We start from the raw sequence: 18,665 nt of genomic DNA, 5'->3' as shown, positions 1-18,665 counted from the left end.
AATGTCATATGTAATTTGCTCTGACTTGGAGAAAATCTAGATGAACTTACCTACTGAGTAGAATGGGTCCCTTGAGTTCTCTGACTCCTGTTTTCCTCACAGGTGCTCTCTTTATATCACTGCTCCTGGGTGTTCTCTACACTTGCAGCAGAATACATGTTGTGGAAAGAAGAGATCCACAGGAGAGAATGAAAATCTGCCTATGAGCAAAACATTTGTAGAAATTAAATGGGCAGCAGCAAGAGGTGTTGTGAGATGGGTTTGTTCCAGGGATCCCCAGAAACAAACCCGAGTTTGGCTCAAGTTCTTCAATAAGAACTTGTTTGTTTCCTCCAGCAGCAGCCTTGCACAAGCACAGCTGGAGTGGAGCAGCATCCAAAGGAAGAGTGTGGAAGAGTGTTTACATTTTTGCTGTGACAGGTTTTGCCATCCACATCTATTGCATTTTCAGGATGCCATCTATATGCATGAGAGAAAAAGCTTTTGCATTTAAGCTTGTTTAATTCAGGAACATTTGTGGACCACTATCCTTGCATTCTGTTACAAAGGATTATCATAATGCCATTCCTTCCTGCTTACCCACACCAGACCTCCTCTGATTCCTTGGATTTAAATAAGCTTCAAGTCTTGCTTTTCATATTCCCCTATTAATTTTTTTCTGTTATGTAAACACCCAAAAGTCCTGGTCGGAATTTCAGCTCCCACTGCTGTGAGAGTTCCCAGGGTAGACCATACTGATATTCCTTGTCCCAGAGGGTATCTGAGCACTCACGTCCATCACTGCAGTCCAGCACTGGCAGCATTTATAGAATCAGAGAGAATATTTGAATAACACAGTTTTCTTCTGCGATCAGCCTGTAGCCACCATGCTCTTCCAGGACCTCTATAACTCTGTATGTCATCTACTCTTTGCCACGTAAACCAGCAAAGTCACCTTGCCACAGCAAACAGCTGAACAACACAGTTGTGTCTTCCAAAACCACACCAAACAAGCCTGGGTGGACACATACAGTGAAATACAGGTCAGTTCTTGTCACTGTGATTAAAAGATGCTAAGGGTCAAAGAGACAATTGGATAAATTAAGGAGAAAATATTGGAATTACTTTTATAAAAGTTTGATAGATTGACTAAACCTAATAATCTCAACATAATATGAAAAAATAACCAGAAAAACACTATTAAAATTATTATAGATTGACTTATTTTCAATTTCCTATGACCTAATTCTACTTTTCAATTCTAAGAAATTAAGCCAGTGAATTTAATGACACTATGGTATAGTCTTAAAAGTATTCTGGGAACTTGTGTCTTAACAAAGGCTTTCACCTTGTTTTCCTTGGCTTGGGGGTCTTTTAAATTATTTTTCATTTTAAACAATGTGGTTGGTGGCTGGTATTTTTGTGTGTTTTATTTTTTAGGAAAAAAATAATCAGATGAATCTAGAAAATAATAAAACACTTTGGAGTTACTTTCAGTTGTTTAGCCTGTCTTCATGCAGCTTGTTACAACAGACCAATTGACTCTAGTTCATCATATAGGAGATATTTTTAGAATTTATACCAGGGCAATTCTTGTTTTGTACTTATCAGAATTATGTGCACCACAAAATATGTGAAGAATTATATCTTTACGCATATAGATGCAGGCTAGTAACATATTACCTGAAACAGAATGCTTTGGTAAGCAGATGTTCCCAAGATAAAGTGTATCTGATGTGCAATAACTTGTCATATAACCATTAAATTTGTCAAAATTATTATTCAGCACAGAAAGATAATTTAAAATATTACCCAAGAACTTCATGCAGCTGAAAGTTCACTGGTTTATTTCTCTTATCAAGAGTAACAGTCTGAAACATTTTACATTAATTTACAATCATCAAAAAGTTCTTTATGCTTATCTCATGTAGGTGACATTGAGTCATCCAGTTAGCACTAATTATCATTCCAAAAATTAAATCTTGTTTTATAAGGTTAAACATTTTTTGAATCACTTGTTGCCAAAACACATCATCAGTCTACAACCACACAGAAAGTAGAAATTGAAATTTCTACAGAGCCACTACCATCACTATGAAGATACAATGCCAAGTGTTTACAACATTCTGTAAGTTATCAATTCTCCCAGCATTCAAGGTAGCAAAAATTCCCTCTTCAGTTTTTACTGTACACACAGGAATTACAGTAAAAGGGGAAATTTTGATCCATAATGTTAGATCCAGGGTAACAGAAGTGCTTCTGAGTCATTTGCTGTTTAAGTAGCAAGCGAAACAGGGCTGTGGAACAATGAGGATTCTTCTCTGACAAAGGACAGGTTTCCTCCTCAGCCTCAGCCCGTGCATACTCCTCTCCTCCCAGCAATGCAAACGGCCTGTGCTCACTATGGGGCAGGAGAAGCAAAGCTGGGATCACGGTGGGTCCCGGGCAGCTGTGCAGAGCTGGCACAGCAGGACAGGGAGAGCAGGTGCAGTGTGATAAACCCAGAGCACCCATCAGTAACTCGTACACAGAGCAACACGGCCCAATCTCACCCATTAGAAACATCTGGATATTCCACAACTTTGGCTTCCTTGAGCCCTGGTTGAAACCAATCACTGGCACGTGTGTCCCCGAGCACCACGAAGCAGAGCTGCTCAGATGTGCAGCCTCCCTGGGAGGGAGCACAGCCAGAGCTGGCCTGTTTTCCCTTGGCACCAAGCACGCAGCCCCTCTCTGGCAGCGAAGCCCCTGTGCTGGGCCATGCCCAGAAGCTGGCACGCCACTGCCCTGTCCCCACAGTGCCCACCACCAGGGCAGGGCTGCAGCACCTCGGCCGCTGCAGAGTGCCCAGTGCCACGCAGAGGTGGCCGGTGGCTTGCTGGGGCTCAGTGGCACATTGCATTTGGCATGGGGAGCCCCCAGCAGTGGGCAGCTAGGGGCTGGGCAGCCACAAGGAAACTATCTGGAAATACCTCCCTGGGCGCTCTCCAGGACAGCACACTTCAGCACAGGTGCAGCAAAGCCTCTCAGCACCCTTCCTCCTGTTCTGGCATTCCTCAGCCATTGCCCAGTCACACTGCTCCGTGCCCTCTGCCACACAGCCCTGTCCTCTGTCCCCACACAGTCAGGGACAGGTCCCCAGAGGGACCCTGGTCAGGAGGAGGCACAGCTGCCAGGAGCACACAAGGACCCGTTTGCCCCTTCCCCTCTCTGTCAGCTCTGCCTATGCCTGGCTCCTCTTGCTGCAGGCTGTTCCTGCAGTGGGCACTCGCTGCCCTCCACAGCCATCCCCCAGGCTGCTGGAGCCCCAGAGCAGCTGGAAGACACAGCTCTCTCTCTCTCTCCTGGCAGCAGCATAATCCATTTCCCACCTCTGGCCAGGCTGTGGCAACCCCTCCCCAGCAGCAAGAGGGGTGCAGCAGCACACAGCCCCATCCTGAGAGGCTCTTCTCCCCAGCTATTGCCCCTCCCCATCACACCGTGGCCAAGCTGTGTCCTTGCCCCACAAGCACCGTGGCACAACAGCTCAGCGAGGCTGAGTCAGGAGCACACATTTGCTCCCAAGAGTGCAGGGAGGTGATTCAGGAGCCCTTGGTGAGGGCTTCCTCTGTCCCCCTGTGGACACGGTTTTATTCACATACAGCAGTTAAATACCACATGTTAATGCAATGAAACCCAGCAGATCTGACTGCACACCCTGGGAAAGGGAGAATTTGTCCTGGCTACCCTGTGAAATGTAAGTACCATTCCTAAGATGGCACAGAGAGGGAGTTTGGTGCCCACTGCACCCCTTGGCATGGCCAGTGACCAAAAGACAGAAGTCTTAAGTCCATTTCCAAATGGATGGGACTGTGGCTATCTCCCTTCACAGCAGGTGGTCCTCAAGGTACACTACTCTGAGAGAATGGATTGTGTGGCCAGAGGAGATGTAGGTGTGGACAGAATAGCACTGAGACAACATTTTGATCAACTCAGATTTCCCTACAGGCCCTCTCAGAATAGCCTTGTCTCCAAAAGGAAACAGCCTGAGGAGAAGGACAGAGCCTGGGAATCCTAAGGAACAATTTGCCATAGACAATTTTTGTGGCCACAGTCTGGCTGAATCGTTGTACCTCTCCTCCTCTCCAGCCAGACAGGGAAAGCAGCTCTTCTCTGCTCAACAAGGCCATTGCAAGGTGCTCAGAAAAAGTAGAGAATGTAACAACTGAGGCTCATACAAGAACCTTATTCAGCTTTAAATGGTGTTGTACCAAGAGCATCATTTATGCAAAGCCAGCATTTAAAATGGGGCTTGTGTTCACCTGCAGGTGCTCAGAGGACAGAATTTTATGCAACTTGGAAGATGCCTTTGGCTGTCCCAAGCCTATACACTGGGATTTAGGAAAGAATCTGATCTGTTCTAACAGTTGCGGACAGCCCAAAATGGAAATGTCCAGTGGGTCAGGGCCTGTTTTCCACTGTTGTGGTGCCCAGTTTCTTGTGGTATCACTCCATGCAAGCCAATAGGTCACGAGCATGGACATGGTGTGAGCCAGACCCTGAACATTCAAGCTGATATTCAATCCTCTGCTCCATGACAGATGTAGTTCAGGGAATAACTGCACCTTGTGCAGTTCTTGGCTTCGCTGGTTTGAATTAAAACTATATCAACCTTAGCTCTGAACTTCCTGCGTAGCAAATGTTAGAGACATCAATCCTGTTCTCACTTTCAGTGAGGTCAAACATGAACCCAGCTTTGTTGAGGTGACATGCATTAATGGCAGCCCAGGCTCATCCCAAACCACACTACTTAGCCTGTCTGTCCTCATTAGCTTTTAGAGGCACTGATGAAGCAATGGGGCAGAGCTCTACAAACTTCTGCTTGGCACCATTGAGTTACAGAAATCATGGGCAGTCTCCAATTCTGGGACTGTGAAGTATCCTTCGGTACCCAAAAGGTATTATCTGGAAAGGAATCAAAATTCTGTTCACCAAAATATTTATATGAGCTGAGAAAGCCAAACTCTGCCAAGAACGGAGCTGGCGAACTTCCCTGGAGTGTCTCTGCCAGTGTGTAAAACACAGAAAGCAGCCCCACCTACCACAGCCCCTCTGTGCACGCCCAGGGCTGGTTTAGCTTTTAATTACAGTGCCAATTATTTGTAAGGCCTCAAAAATCTGGAAACTTTGGAGCGCAGCAGCCGGATGAAGGATCTTGGGAACATCTCTCTTGACTCTTGGGCTGTGTACTTGAAGTAGTTCTGTGGATGTGCCAACACGTCAAACAATGCTTTTATCAGCTTCTTGTCCTGGGAAAAGGGAAGCAGATTTTCTAGTAGTTCCACAGAGGAGTTATGGTCAGTATTACCAAAGTTTAATGCCTGTCTAACTCAGAAAAGATTATGGGCATTTTACTTTTCAAGTGTTTCAGGGGCTTGGAAACATAGCAGAACAAGGCTGACTTTCGGGCTCCTGGGAAGTGACTGGTGTTCCACACTAGCAGCTACAGAACTTCTCCCCTCCTCATACATCCAAGAACAGCAAAGCAGCAAACAAACCACAAAACAAACACACACTTGAGCTGATATCCAGCCAAACAAAGGCATGCACTCAACTTGCCTACAGAAGTCTCCTAAACAAGGTCAGATAAATCCACAAAGAGATTTTTTTCGCACAGGGAGGAAAAGCCTTGGCTAACCTACAGGCTACAAGGAGCAGCACCATGCATTTCCCCAAAAAATTAATTTCCCTAGTAGTTCTGATCCACCTTCAATCCCCCTGAGCAAAGGGCCCCCTATCCACTGCTCTGCACAATCAGGATCTGCTGATTTATCCCATTTCCCTGAAGCAGCACATGTCTGGTGCACCAAGGAACAGACCTGATCCAGAGCCGGATGCAAACTCACTCACTCACACCAAATAATATAATTTCCAATCAAAACCAAGATGTCTATTGGAAGGAATGTACCTTAAGTATTTCCTGATGATTTTCAGATGCATAAAGTCTGCCATCCCGGACGATGTCTTCTATTAGCTCTTGGTAATCCTCTGTGGGGAATGCACAAGAGAGGAATTTGCAGGCTCACTTCACTTACATCCTCAATACCTCCCATGGTTACACAAGGAAGCCCTGCCCTCAGAAGAGCCAGGAGTACTTGACCCTCATATTAGCATTCAGAAAATATTCCAAACACTTTTCTTTTTATTATGAGAACAGTATGCTCTGTTGAGCTGCTCAGCATCAATCTGTCAAAAGCAAAGGAAGTCATAAAGCACCCAAGATTGGAGTGCATATGGTAACCAAGTAAGCTGCTTCACACCAGTTGATCTGCAGGAACCCATCTGTACACACCTATAACCTGTTACTGGCTTCTTTCTACAGGAAGAAGGAATAAAAAGTTTATGTAAGAGAATGCTTTCTTAAAAGTAACCCCCCGGGTCAATCATAAACTGAAATTCTTTGAAAGGAGAGGTTTTCCCCCTGAAAAACTACTTATCCACCACTAGTGAAACTCTGCAGACCACAGCAGGGATGACTCCCTCACAATTGATCCAGTGTGATCAGAACATAAAATATCACTTCATTTATGCTGAAGTGCAAATCCTCAGCTCCAGTTTCACACCTCGTGATTCTGACAAGGGTGAGGCGAAAATCTTTCCCCTCAAGTTTCTTTTCGATATAGATGTTTTGCTATCTGATTCTAGGTCGCAAACGGTAGCAAGAACACAATCAAACACAGTTACTTGGGCTCTACCTAACTCCTAGCTGGGGCCACCCGAAGGAAATGCAAAGGCACAGAAGTGCATAAAGCTTAGATTCCATCCCTGAGATCTGTAATTTGCTGGCCAGAACCCCAGCGTTTTGTCTGGAAGACATGGCAGCACTCAAAAGACTGCAGTGCACTGCAGAATTCTTTAAATGAGGTTTTAAATGAAACAGCTACTGGAAGCAGCTCCCAGTGACACTGCTGGGAGCACTGGGCTGCCCTGCTGCTTAGGGAAGAGAGCTCTGCACTGCTGCAGCTGCACTAGCCCACATCAGCCCAGCTGCTCACACCCACTTACCATCGTAGGTTACATAAGGAACTTGGAATCCCTTGGCACTGTTCCCTTCATTGGATTTGAACTGGATCCACAGTTTCTTAGACCTGGAAGTGAAGGCTATGGGGCGCTCGTAGGTCTGGCAGGTCTCGTACGTGGTCACCGAGTTGGAAGAAGCTTTCAAAGCAAACACACAGTAGGCAGTTGTGTGACAATGCTTCGTACTAAAGAGCTCTTACAACACAGGTTGAACTACCACGAAAAAAATGCTTGTTGGTGTTAAGAAAACTCCTCCAAATGTGGCAGGCCATCAATGAGGGACTTCTTGGTGAGGGAATATTTTCCCTTTTCCTAAGAAAACAGTCTACTGCTTGAAGGACGTGCCTATACTAGAAACTGAGGTTGTTTATCCACACATCAGGCACCTGTAAGGATTAGCAAGCATTTCCTCTTTCCTAACCCAGGCTAGAACTGCTTAGCATAAGGTATGACTGGTTAGCTTGAACCACCTACCCCCTCTTAACAATATTTCTCTCAGTTCACTGACACATCATGCCCTTGTACCCTCGTTTCACTGAAAACTACGGGGCAGCATTGCCAAAGAGGACTTCTCCACTTGCCATTTAAAGAAATTTCTGCTCTTAAGTAGAAGCCAGGCAGGCTACATTCAGTTTCTGCAAACAGCAATGCTTGTGAGAACCCTGTGCTGCCCACTGAGAAATGCCTCAGTGGGTGTTTCAGACTCACAGCTTTTTCTCATCACCAGGTAGTCTCCACACTCATCTTCTATGGGCAGGAATATTTCTGGAACCACGATCAGGATGCGGCGCTTCGGTGGAGGGTTGATATTCCAAGTGCACTCAGTGTTTGCAGGGTAGTCCCCAGGATAGTTGGGTGATTCAATATATCCAGTGTAATCTCCCAGTTCCCCTCCACACTGCCTGTCTGGAAAAGGAACACAGCATGCAGGGCAAGGCAAAGAGAGGTCACCCTAGAGCTCTCCTGCAGTCACCATCAGCTGCATGGGTGACAGACACACATTTTCCTTTTTGCATCTGCTGCAGGTACAGCTCTCTTTGCCAGCCTCTCACACTTCTGTGTGGGTGTGCTTACATACATTTCTGTGTATACAGGGACTTCAGAGGTGGTTCTGAGCAGTCACCTCTCTGCCCTCCATTCTCCCTCTTTAATTTACCCCCAGCTTCCCACACCACAGCTACCATAAATCCAGAACAGTGGCTCCCTTTGTAACTGACTCTTTCAAAGGTTGTTATTAAGAAGAAATGGTTACTAGAGCTATTAAGCTTTGTGAGCCAGCTTCCATTCCTCTTAACCAGAGGGAACAGATCAGGGTGCTGAGGACACAAACTCTGCTATATGAAGAGAGAAAAGATTTAATAGCGAGACCCTGAGCAACCCAGCACCAAATTGCAAAACACAGACATCACTTACCTTGACAAGGATGATGGAACCAGCCTGCAGCAATGGTTTCTCACAGACCTCAGTGAGCCATGTGGGGTGAGATGCAGGAGCACCTCAGAGGAGCAACCTCTGCCTTCTCTCCAGCTCCCTGGAGCAAAGCTGAGTTTTGCCCTTCGGGCCACTCCAAAATTTAATGGCCCAGTCTTTTTATTTATAAGACAGCACCAAAGCCATCTTGCTGTACTTACTTTTGCACTGAGTAATGTTTGTTGACCCATCAAAATCAGTAGTGGTGTTTCCAGGGCAGGAAATGCAGTAATTTTGTCCAAACTCAGGCTGGTATGTCCCGATTGCACAGCGAATACATCGGTGAGTTGTGGTGTTGTAAAAATGCCCAGGAGAACACTGAACTGGACAGTAATTAAATAACAATGGTTTTAAAAGTGGCAGTAGCCATAGAACATGCTTTCATACATTTGTGTAAGATCTAGTGCAATTTCAGAAATTGAAATGCTGAATTATTAAACTGTGGGGGGTAACAAAAAGAGGTAATGAAGCAAATTTTAGTTCCTCAGGTCATTTTGTGCAAGTTCAAAATTCCCAAATGCAACACTGTAGAGTGTTTCTGTGTGAAAGCAGCAATAAAACCGTATCAATAAACTATGAGGGTAACAAAACTATTTCAGTTTATCAGGTTAATTTGTGCAAGTTGAAAAGATCTACTATCAAGTGTAGGTTTTTATGATATACAGTCCCTTTTTCTATTCCTTTTAAGATCTGCTTACTCCCAAATAATTCTTGCTGAGTTTTGGAAGCCAGCTCAGCCAGGAGTCCTTCCCTAAATGCTACCCCAATCCAAATACTTCAAATAATGATAAGCTCCAAATAGCTTTTGCATCTGTGATTCCACGTCTCATGTGGCCTCTTCCACATGCAAATTCTTGAGATCTTCATTCCAGTTAATAGAAAGAATTCCTTTAATCTCCACTCCAATTTGAAAACTGAACCTCATTTATAGATTTGTTTTTGTTTATGTTAAATAAAACTGAAATCAGCTCCTCTTATCCTGATCCAGAGTTTTAACATCATTTTTTAGTACTTCAATTTCACAAAATTAAGTATGAATAAACAGTATTTGTGGGTTCAGTGATTCTACACTGAAGGAAACTACTAGAAATCACACTACTACCAGTAATATTAATTCTTCAATGAATTCTTAACTGAAATAGGAGAGATCTCTTATTCCAAACCATTACCAAATGTTTGCATTAAGACCTCATTTCTACCCCTTGTTTCTCCTCTGCAGCAGTAAATTTTCTGTTAAAGATTTTATCCTGCAGTGATTTATATAAGTAATTTTCTTTTGCCCATGCTTTTGGTAATCAGTTTTAGAAAGAGTTGAGGTTTTATTGAATTTCCTCACAGCCAGGCCAGGCCAACCAGCTATGAGACTCCTGGAAGGAGGAAAAAAAGAACCTTATCTGAATGGCCCACTTGAGCAGCAGCATTTCCTTCTGCCTCGGATCAGTGCAGTTCATCAGATCAATCCTGGCCTCACCTTTGGTCTCACAGTCCTGAAACAAGGATGCCCCGCTGTGCCTTGTTGTTAGAGCTCCTCCACAGGGAAAGCAGGATACTCTCCCAGCCTCAGGCTGGTATGTTCCAAGGGGACATGGCAGACAGGGCTTGAAGCCATCAGGGGAATATTCACCAGGGGAGCACTGATCTAGGAGAGGAAGAACACACGTTGCAGATGAAGGTGTGTTAGTGAGCCTGTAACCACAGAGAAACTGCTCTCCTTTACTGGGGCAGCTGGAACCAGGGCTCCAGAAATGAATGCTGGCAACAGCTAGAGCCCAATACCTCCAATGTGCATTGTAAAGCAGACCCTGATAGCCTTCTGCTGACACCCAGAAGCCTGCAGTTCTGAACTTTCTGTGCCTTCTGACACTGACCCCCCAGGAGAACACTGCTTTTGACTTGAAGCCTTGGAGAAGGCTTCCAAAATTGAGTGATGGAGCTAAAAATCACGGGTGTGTAGCTTCAATAAAAGTGTGTGATATCACATGGGGCAGGGTTTGGAATTTGGGGTTTTTAGAATACAGAATTTTAGAATAGGTATGGGACAAGATGGAGGTTCTTGGGTATTTTTTCTTTCTGTCTTCTTTCTTCCTTCTTCACTGTTTCAGGCAGTAGTTTTTGGTTGGATAGTTAGTGCTGCACTGAGGAACACAGGTGTTTGGTCATTGGGTCTAAAGTATAAATAATATAGGAGTTAGCTCTTCATTGGACTTGTAACTAGCTGAATTCACCTCCATTCTGCTCACTTTTAGCTGGTAGCTAGAAGTGTTGCAGAACTCTGTACTAGAGATAAGATTTTATAAACAACCAAGTCCGAGCACGAGAAAATTCGTCTCCTCCATGTTTTTAATCCTGACTCTGAGTGAAGAGAGAAGAAAATCAAGACAAGCCACTAATTAGTTGGGGCAGCTAACCCATTTACAGCCTTCAGTTACTAGTGAGCTCTTCTGGGAGCTGGGATGGATTTCACACTTTGGTGCAAGACCACTCAGCCTGTTCAGTGCTCTGCTCATCTGTACAGTGCAATTATTTAGTGATTATCTCCTCATTCTAGCTAGAGAGCTCTTGAACTCCTCCCAGATGACATAATTTAGTATTGAACCTAAGATGCCAAAAATGTACTTCCAGATTTCTGTAAGCACTTCAATCTTAATATTATTGAATATTCATATTTGACTATTACATAATATTGAATATTCATATATGACCATTAGCATTGCTGGATTGTTCGAAAACCTCGAGTGCAACAACTCATTGTGCAAATTCAGTAAACTAAACATTATGCCTCAAAGACTTTTAATAAAAATAGGCATAAAAACATGAGACATAAAAACATTTTAAAAAATGAGACATAAAACATTATGCCTCAAAGACTTTTAATAAGTCTTTTTAAAGCAGAAATATTCTTCCCATTCCTCTGATACTGGATCTTGGGTAATGATTATCTATGCACTGGACTGCTGCATTCTGCACGGTGCACAGACAGCACTAACCCAATCTGATTGATTTTACTTAATCACACACCTCAGTATGATCTAGCAAGCCCAGCAACATTCACGAGTATCTTTGAAAAGTTCTGGTTTTCAAACTTTTCACAAAAGAAATGGCTTCAGTGCCAGTATTTAATAATTACCCCTGCTCTGGAAAGGCACAAAACACTGTTGCAGTTGTTCAGCTGTGCTGAAAAACTCTGTCCTTTTAAGACCTGTTACGATAATAAACTGTTAGTTTTAGTTTATAGCTCCAATAAATCACCCAGTGAATAGCTGTTTTGTTAGGAAGTTAAATTGGCCTTGGCTTCATTTCAGGATATATGACTAACAACAAGCAGGGCATTAACTACCGGTCATGATCAATGATGAAGAGTTTTGTTTATGGCTGATACACCGAGAGGAACAGCTGAGTGTTCCTCCTTAGCTTAAAAATAAAATGCAGCAGGTTAAGCAGTGCTCTGTAGCTTATCAATGAAAGCTTGTGAGGAAGTCTTAGCTCCTGATTCTGACTTTTTCCACCACACATCACTTCTGCCCTCATAAGGACACATTCATTTGCTCCCACACTTTTCAAGCCTTTCTCCATCTTATAAACATTCCTTGAGAACACTCATCTCTGTACAATTTGTGCACTTCCACAAACATGAATGAATTCAGGCTTTCATTGCAGCACTCCTAATAAGGTAAGGAAAGAGCACTATTTACAATTCCATGAGAAGGAAAGACAATTCAGGGTTAGGAAAGGTGATTCTGAGAAGTGCCTACTGACTTCAGAAACCTAGAAGAAATGGAAAGACCTGACCAAGTCTCCTTCCCTCATACAAGTCCATGGCTCTATGGGAAATCAACACTCTGAGTGGCCTTGCTAGAAAATACCTGCTCTCTCCCCCTTAGCTTGTCTTTTTCCATTCATTTTTAATCACATGTCAAGTTTGGGGCGGTTTGGGGTGTTTTTGTTTTGTTGTTTTTTTTGTTTGGTTTCTTGGGGTTTTTTTTGCATTTGGGAGAAGGGGTGTGTCTGTTCTGTGTTTTGAACAGAAACACTGACCCTGCAAATCCAGTCTTAAAACTACACTTGAGGTTTCCTAAACTTGCTCAGAGTCCAGCAGAAGAGTAGGAAATCTATCAGAGCTCAAAGGAAACCTGCCCCAGGCAGGAATCAAACCCACAACTTATGTGGAAATGTTGCATTTTGAGAACTTATCCCACCAGATCTCTCTTGACAGCTTTACCCTCTGCATCTTACTTACCTTGAAATTGCATGTAGTGAAAACTGTGGAGCTCCCTGTGGAATACAACTGAGTTAATCTAAATCTTCTTGGGTTATTTAGCAAAGTGCCTAATTTTTGAAAACTTGCATTGAAGAAGTAAATTTAAAAAAACCTCCTCAGACATGACTGAGACCCTCATTCTGGGCCAAAGGAAAACTTCTCCATTAAATCTGAACCATTTGAGTCAAGTATTTCCTTCTGATTTTCCTAAAAGGTGGCAACAACGGAAAGAAAAAAGGCTATGTAGCTACCACCACTGCAGCACTGCAACAGGGTGTTCAAAACCAGCTGAAAAAAGCTCTGACTTCTGAGACACATCAAACACTTCAGGCTTTGATTGGTCCTAAGTGCATCTGAGAAAAGAGGTCAGTACACCCACATACAGATTTTACTATTTACAGTCTAGCAAGTACTCAATATTCAACGCAAATATTAGAATTACTCCATGCCATGTCCAAGTTTTAATGCCTCAAATTCACAAATGTATCCATTTTTTTCACATGGCTACATCAAACAAAGTCTTTCACAGTGGTACAAGTGTCCAGACAGTTCTATCCAGAAAGACATTCCCTGTAAACTGCTCCCAGTTCCTCTTCATCTTCCACCTGAAATGTTTCAAACAAGCCACTCATCCAGCCCCACTGGAGCACAGAGCTGGGGTAGTGAGGAAAGCCTGTTTAGAAACTCACAGAGACCAAATTTAGCATAACAAATAGTGTTAGATTCAATTATAGTAACATTAATAATAGGGGCGTTATTTAAACACAGAAATCATTCCACAGAACTCCACAGGACTGTGCATAAAATTAGGATGAACCTTCTCTTAAAGAAAAGCCCAACAAAATTAACAAAAAAACCCAAAAATCCACAAGGAACACCTCTAAGAAGTTAAACTTTTCCAGGTATATGCTTAAAGAAAACAGGTACAGAAGTTTATGAGCTTCATATTTCAAAACTAGAAACTGCATGTTCCCACCTGACATGTGGGAAATACCTAGTCAAAACCAGATCTGAAGATTTGCAAATAATGATATTAAATCACAATTCCACTGGCTGGCTTTGCTCTTTTTTTCATAACCCTGATTGTTTTTCTAGAAATGAACAAAAGAACCAATTGCCTCTAGTAGACTTCATTTCTGCTGCCACTGTCTTTGTTTATCTTCAATACCCATTAAAAACCTGGTCTTGAGTCTCATGCAGCTGTTTTAAATGGGGGAAAAAGAAGTGAAAGCTTTTCTGATGCAAAAACAAGAAGAAAAGGGTGATGGGGGGGAAGAGAGGGGCCCACAGGGAACCAGGATTAACAGTTACAAAGACATTTAAAGGCTCTTCCCCTCTTTTCAACACATTAGCCTTTGAGCATTTGCTCCTATAGACAAATGCTGTAGTATCTCAGGGGCTGAGAAGGTGAACCTCATAAAGGAGGTCATGATCCACCAATTCACCATTTTCTTAAGAATGATGCCTTGACTTTATAAGGAAAATCAGCAACAAGTGATGCAAATTGATTCTGAAGCGGCATCCTTTAAGTTATTGTGTTTTAGCAGGTCACACATTTAGGTCACATGAGATGGTTATGCATTCTAAGGATTTATGTCTTGAATCTATGATTTTCAGGGCAAGCAGGTTAGCAGGAAAAATAGCACCCTTTTTCAGCATTTGATAATTCATTTCTTCTTCTTCTTCTTAGATATTAATAAAATTGTAAAATAAACCAAACAAAACAGCAACAACTGTGAAACACGACCATTAATTATAACAACTGCAAAGGCAGGCAGCACTTTGCTTTTCCTTTTAGATACCTCTCTCATACTTTTATAATGCCACTATCATACCACATCCAAACCTTTGAGACATGGCTCATCATTTTGGATGAAATGTTATTATCTTCTTTGCATCCTCTCAGCTGAGGGGACAAAGCTGCTCAGTGCTGAGCAACGAAATGCACTGACACCTCCCACACAAGATGAAGCTGCTCATCACTTACATCAGAGCAGTGCTTGTGCCAGTGCTGCTCATGCCTGCTGTTCTCTGACATGACAGCTCTTTGGGGCAATCCCAAAAGGGAATAAAATAAATAAAATTAAAAAGGAAAAAAAAAATGGAACAGGCAAGGTGTACTTTTGACACCGTGGGATGTGGTCAAGGTGCAACTGAGTTTTAAGCAGTGGAAGAGCAGCTAAGTTGCTTGTTGTTTGAACTCATTTTCTTTCAATACAGAGGTTTCTGGTAAATCACTTTCTGGAAAGGAATTGGTAGTATTTAAACAGTTGGTCTTCGGCTGTTAAATCTCTCTCAAGTCAAGCTCATACTGGAGAAGGAACTCTTGCAGCCAGGCTAGTGAGTGAAACTGCGAAACTGTAATCTCCCCAAGACAAATCTCCAGCATTTCCAGCATGCTCAAAGGGTTCACAGGCAGTCCTGATGCACTGACATTCCAAAATGGATGTTTGTTACTTTGAGATCTACTTCAACGCAGAAAAATCATACCTCTGCTAAGAAAATCCAGTTTTCTGGAAAGGTTAATGAAAGTTCCATTTTGCTATATGCATTTCATGTGGTATCCATGATTATTACCATTAGTTGCTCCTTGGAAGCCATATCGAGCGCTTCATGAGATTAACCAATATGAGCCAGTGCTGAAGGGGCTCATCATAGATACAGAGCTCACACACAACCAGGTAGAAAAATGCAACATTTGAGCCTCTAAAGCATCAGAATATCCCAAACAGGACTGTACAATAAACAGCAATGTCGAAATAAACCACACTATCTCTTGGAATCAGCAGTGAATTCCCTTTTACCACTAATAGCTGCTTAAAAAACAGCAGGCACACAAGTGCAAGCATCCAGCATATTAATAATGATAGAATACCCTGAAAATGACATGTAATTTGTTCCTGGTGCCTTTCTAAAGTTTTCTTCTATGCTGTGCCCCACTCAAGACCATAGGAGTTAAGACAGGAAGATCAGGGATAGAGCTACCTCCCCAGAAGTGTGGAACCAAATGAAATTTGTCTTGCTGCTGCAATTGCAGGCCAGTTACCCAGAACAAAAGTTGTCAAAGCAGGAGTTGGACTTTCCCTCTGACACGCCTCAAATATAAGTAATGTTTCAGATAGTGCTGTGCCAGGGGGAATTCTACCACAGGAAGAGGACCAACACAAATCTCTCTGAATAAACAAAACTATATAACCTAGCCATACTCCAAGTATTTGAAAACAATTAACTAAAACCTGCATTTCACTCAGTAACTGCATCAGGGAAGACTTGTAAAGTCCCTTTGACTTGCTTTGTTCCCTCACTGCTTCCTACTCCTCTGGCCAGACTGAGTAATATCCCTTTGCCAAAATCCTTTGCTGTCCAGAGGCCACATCCACCACGTGCATTGAATCCACCTGCTGACCAGTATCTCTTGCTGTGAAGCCACTTTCTCCCCAGAATCACCAGCACGTTTAGGTAAGGAGACCCCCAGCTCCATCCAGAAGTTCCCAAGCAGCTCTACAAAACAATTAGACCAGAACAAAGGAACAAAAACCAAAACACCCTCTCCCACACAGATCCCTGAACTAGCTTCTTGCCTTTCTTCACACTATTCCCACTCTATTCTCCTCTCCCCAGCCTGTTTCTCAGCTCCTTCTGATTGGCAGTCCAAGCAGCAGCCCCCCAGTCTTACCTTAACCATTCACCCTGGGACAATCAGCTTTTCTAAGGAAATGAGGCGTTCGTAACAACGCTGCCTCTGTGTGTACTTTTATGTCCTCTCAGCAACAGCGAGCTGTCTGCCCAGCTCCCAGCAGCCTGACAAGTGATGCAGGGAGCATTTCTGTGCATTTAGTGAAAATAAGCAGGGAACAAGTGCAAGGAGAGAGACCTTAACATCCGTGTAAGTGAAAGATTGCGGTGCGAGTTCCACCTCCTGTTTGATCACAGCAAATCTACACAAAGGTATGGTCTGAATAATTCAGCTGGAGAAAGGAAGGTTCATCTAGTGAGTGCACCTTGTTAGGCACGAGGAAATCAAACTATCAGGGAAGAGACACACAGGGTCATTCCACTGCTTACAGCAGCACCTGTTAGGGTGTCCATAACAAACTGTGGCACCAATTCAGCAACAGAAGAGGTCTGGCTTCTACAAACTCTCCTTCAAAACCTTTGTCTTCATATGCTCAGTGACTCTCCTCTAACCATGGGCAGGTTGTTTGTGCTCACCACACCAAAAAGCTTCCCAGGTAGGTATTGCCCAAAAATTCCCCTTCCTCTTTGAGCTACCACAGAAATGCCACGTATGCTTCTCGTTTGTGCTGTGACATTAAACTGGTTCTGCAGCTACCTAAAAAAAATTGTATTTCTTTTCTGTTCCATTTTCTAATTGCAATTCACGTTGCCTTCTCCACCTGCAACATTTTTAGCTTGCTCATTGCTGTTTTTTCCAGATGAAATCACAAATCTCTTCAGAGCCATACTGTGTTCTGTACAATTGGACTGACAGATTTTTTTCAAAGCCTTTCACTAGCATCCAACAAAATAGTTTGAAAATATCCTTGTAAACTTATCTTGGTGAACATGCCAAATTTTTACAGAATTATTGCAATGTTCCAAGAAAAAAAAAAAAAAAGATCTCTTACAGCTTTTTCCGAGATTTCCTGAGTTATTCCCTGCTTGCTTGCACAGATGTTTTAAACGATTTGTCTGTTCTATGAATCCAAGTTTTTCTAGAGTTAGCAAAACCAGATTGGAAAACCTATTCTTAGGCCAAGTGCTGTTGCTGGAAGACATACTAATTCAATGTGACAAGCATTTTAAAGGCTTGCTGATTCACAATCCACCTACATGCTGGCTACCCCATGCAGCCTGAATTAGCCGTCATGGTTGTTAGGTCTCTAAGACATAACATCTGACCCCTTTCCTTAACTTTTGTGCTTTGGAAGCATTTACTATAGACTGCATTATGGTGGTGCCCTCCAGTGCCATGATAATTAAGACTTCTCAGTGATGGCCTAAAAACCCTCCATGAATTTATAACTCTGTCATGAACATTCTCTGGGACTCTGAGCTTAGTCAGCAAAGTGAACGTGGCTGTGTCAAATTCTGAGTAGTCTTTGGGATGAGGGAGAGGTGAGATGTGCACAAGCTCCTTATATTGAATACTCAATGTAGTCTTAAAAGTAACATTGGTGATGTCGAGGCTGTTGGTGCCTGATGGTATTCCCAGGATTTTCACCTTCAAGCTTATTGCAGGCTGGGCATCAGCTGCAGCGCAGCCCTTGTTCTACGCTGTAACGCATCAGCTGCCAACGATAAACTCAGAGAGACAATTTCAGCAGCACCAACAGCACTCCCCACACTTCTGCACGCCCAGCCCTCCTCTCTCCTGGACAAGCGAGCCACGATCCCTCCGAGCTCAGCAGACCTGAGCAAAGCAGGGGAACACACGCAGTGCTCCATCCCCAGTTCCCTCCTGACTCACCACATCTGTTACCCGGGTGCTGCAGCTGTCCCACAGCACAGGACTGCTGTGGCTCTGATGGCTTGAGAGCCTTCCTGGCCACCTCGTGGTCCGTGCCAGAGATGCGGACGCGGAACTGGTCCCTGCTGACCGTCTTCCGCAAGGTTCGGATGGTTTTACGGAACCGCTTCTCCGTCTTCTTCCGGGCACAGCGCACGTCGCACGTGTCTGCAAAGAACCAGGGGTGGAAGCTGCTGTAAGTGCACAGAATCCCACCCAACTCGAAACACCAACCAGCTCAATTCACTGAGAAAATTCCTGGGAGCAAGTCTGAAATCCTCAAGGGCAAATACACCGGGCAGCACTTTAACCTTTGAAGCCATCTCTATCTTTCACTCTTTCTGAAGCGGTAGAATTAATTTTCAAAACAGGAGATACTTTTTATCATCA

General features: G+C 43.5%; 1 protein-coding gene across 2 annotated transcripts in view; it reads right to left on the bottom strand.

Annotated features, from left to right (window-relative positions):
- Positions 1–5,114: 5,114 nt before the first annotated feature.
- SCUBE2 (signal peptide, CUB domain and EGF like domain containing 2) overlaps positions 5,115–18,665 on the bottom strand; it is a 36,700-nt gene continuing 23,149 nt past the window's right edge. For both annotated transcript variants that reach the window (XM_062494393.1, XM_062494392.1), the window contains exons 16-22: positions 18,237–18,443; positions 9,980–10,147; positions 8,670–8,831; positions 7,747–7,944; positions 7,024–7,176; positions 5,927–6,006; positions 5,115–5,267 (exon numbers count right to left, since the gene is read on the bottom strand). In XM_062494393.1, the coding sequence (XP_062350377.1) occupies positions 5,115–5,267; positions 5,927–6,006; positions 7,024–7,176; positions 7,747–7,944; positions 8,670–8,831; positions 9,980–10,147; positions 18,237–18,443 (1,121 nt within the window). The remainder of the gene's footprint in view (positions 5,268–5,926; positions 6,007–7,023; positions 7,177–7,746; positions 7,945–8,669; positions 8,832–9,979; positions 10,148–18,236; positions 18,444–18,665) is intronic.

This window comes from Cinclus cinclus, chromosome 6 (genome assembly GCF_963662255.1).
Source record: "Cinclus cinclus chromosome 6, bCinCin1.1, whole genome shotgun sequence".
In the NCBI taxonomy this organism is placed as follows: Eukaryota; Metazoa; Chordata; class Aves; order Passeriformes; family Cinclidae; genus Cinclus; species Cinclus cinclus.
This window is presented reverse-complemented; position numbering and strand designations above follow the sequence as displayed.